The following is a 2,105-nucleotide window of genomic DNA, read 5'->3' as shown; positions in this document are numbered from 1 at the left end:
AGTCCAGGAGCCCCTGAGAGAGCAGGGAAACCCAAAGGGCTGAGGCTCAACCCCTCAGCTCCCCTCAGGATGAAGTAGCCCCTGCCCAGGCATGGAGTTTATGGACACCCTGGGCAGCTCCCTGCCTGGTGGGATGAGGATCTTGGCAGGGATAAAGGCAGGGGTAGGTGGGCAGGGGGAGAAGGGTTGGGTTTGGGGGATTTTGGGGGTTGCTTTGTTTTTCTCCCAGCTGGCTCAGGGGTTAAATAGGGGCAGCTGCAGAAGGAGAGGTGGCTGAATGTTTAGCACTGTCCTTCAGCCCTGGACAGACCCCGAAGATGGGCACCCGTGGGTGCCCTGCTCATGCCAAGGGGCTCCAGGTCCCTGGGAATCCCCTCGTCGCATGGGGAAAACCCTCCTGCTGCCCCTCAAGCCCGTCCACCCACTGCGGTGCCAATGGGGTTGGGAAACAGATGAAAAGGGGCCACAACAGGCCTGTCACTTGTGTCAATAATTGCCTTAAAACTAAAAATTTGAATCATTGAATCACAGAATCATGGAATAGTTTGGTTGGAAAAGACCATTATGATCATCTAGTTCAACCGTAAACCCGGCATTGCCAACTTCACCACTAAACCATGTCCCCAAGCACCACATCTACACGTCCTTTGAAAACACAGATGCTTTTGGGCAAGTTTTCAGCAAGTGTGGGGAGGCTGGAGGGGTTCACCTGCCTGGTCCCCATCAGGGCTCTGGCTGCTCAGAGCTGACTCCGTACCCCTGCTGCAACCAGTGGAACAGGGTGAGCAGTGGTATCTGGGGTGGTTGTGTGGGGGAATATATCCAGCCGGGGGTGTTTGTGACATGGCACCGCACGTGCAGGACCTTGTTTGTGACCATACACGCTGCAAAAATATCCCCAAGCAACTGCCTCCCGCACACTGTGGTGGACGCTGGATGAGTGGGATGGTCATCAACCGCACCAACATCCCTGTGCCCAGCCATCTCCACCGCACCCAGTCCTGGTAATGGAGCCAACATCCCGGCCCCTCAAGAGGCCACAGCCCTCCGATGTCCAGCATCCTGCAGAGCTGCAGGAGGAGCAGACAGGACCCACCTGTGTACCTCCTCAGCCCATCACAGAGCATCAGGTCTCTGAGGAGGAAGGTGAGTGCAAGGCAGGTGTTGGCTGGTGCCCAGCTGTGCAAGCAGAGGCACTGTGAGAAGGTTCTCCAGACTCTCCCTCCTCCTGCTCCCAGTGTTCTCGTCACCAGTATCCCAACGAGCTGCTGGGGGTGACAATGCCATTGTCCCCTGGCAGTGTGCAGGCTGTGCCGGCGAGCAGACTGTGAGCCTGAAGTCGTTGGAGAGCTGTGCCACCAGGATGGGCTGTCTGTCCACGAGAACTGCCTGGTGAGTCCCCAGGGCTCCACACCCCCTGGTCTCCAACCCCACACCGGTGGCAGCCCCTGACATGTGCCCTCTTCCCCTCTTGCAGTACCACGCCAGGAGGCTGATTCAGAGAGGAGCCGATGAAGAGGGATTTTATGGTTTCCTCTTCCCTGACATCCTACAGGAGCTGGAGCGGGTGGCAAAAAAGGTGAGGCTGAGTGGCACGTGTCCACACTGTGGTCCACCATAGCCTGTGTCTGGCACCACACAGGTCAGCAACCATCAGGGATGCTCTGGCAGCTGGCTGCAAGGAACCCCACTAGATCCTCTTTGATTCAAAAAGACCCATTTATTTGGAATTTGGGGATCTGGAGAAGCCAGGTGGCTTTATCAGTGGCCTGGTGTCACCTGCCCACCGAAACACACTGGGGCAGTGCTGGGTGAGGGTGAACCAGACTCCTTGGGGATATGCAGTGCTGACCTGGTCCATCTCCATTCTGTCCCCAGAGGTGCTGCATCTGCCGGCTGTGGGGAGCCTCGGTCACCTGCCAGGCTCGGCGCTGCTACCGAAACTTCCACCTCCCCTGCGGCAGCGAGCGCGGCTGCATCTTCCAGTATTTTGGGGAGTACAAGTGAGTGTCATTGCCCCACAGGGCTGGGGCCAGGGTGGAGGAGAGCTGGGGCTGAACTGTCACCTCCAACCCACAGGTCCTTCTGCTGGAAGCACCGGCCAG

At 58.0% G+C, this 2,105-nt stretch overlaps 1 protein-coding gene across 1 annotated transcript in view; it reads left to right on the top strand.

The window, feature by feature from the left end:
- The first annotated feature begins 1,007 nt into the window (after positions 1-1,007).
- Positions 1,008-2,105, top strand: part of LOC104533041 (PHD finger protein 7) — a 2,172-nt gene continuing 1,074 nt past the window's right edge. Inside the window, exons 1-5 of the mRNA XM_010178401.1 lie at positions 1,008-1,146; positions 1,301-1,392; positions 1,478-1,579; positions 1,879-2,003; positions 2,080-2,100. Coding sequence (XP_010176703.1) covers positions 1,008-1,146; positions 1,301-1,392; positions 1,478-1,579; positions 1,879-2,003; positions 2,080-2,100 — 479 coding nt within the window. The remainder of the gene's footprint in view (positions 1,147-1,300; positions 1,393-1,477; positions 1,580-1,878; positions 2,004-2,079; positions 2,101-2,105) is intronic.

This window comes from Antrostomus carolinensis, unplaced genomic scaffold (genome assembly GCF_000700745.2).
Source record: "Antrostomus carolinensis isolate BGI_N321 unplaced genomic scaffold, ASM70074v2 scaffold30771, whole genome shotgun sequence".
NCBI classification, from domain to species: Eukaryota; Metazoa; Chordata; class Aves; order Caprimulgiformes; family Caprimulgidae; genus Antrostomus; species Antrostomus carolinensis.
This window is presented reverse-complemented; position numbering and strand designations above follow the sequence as displayed.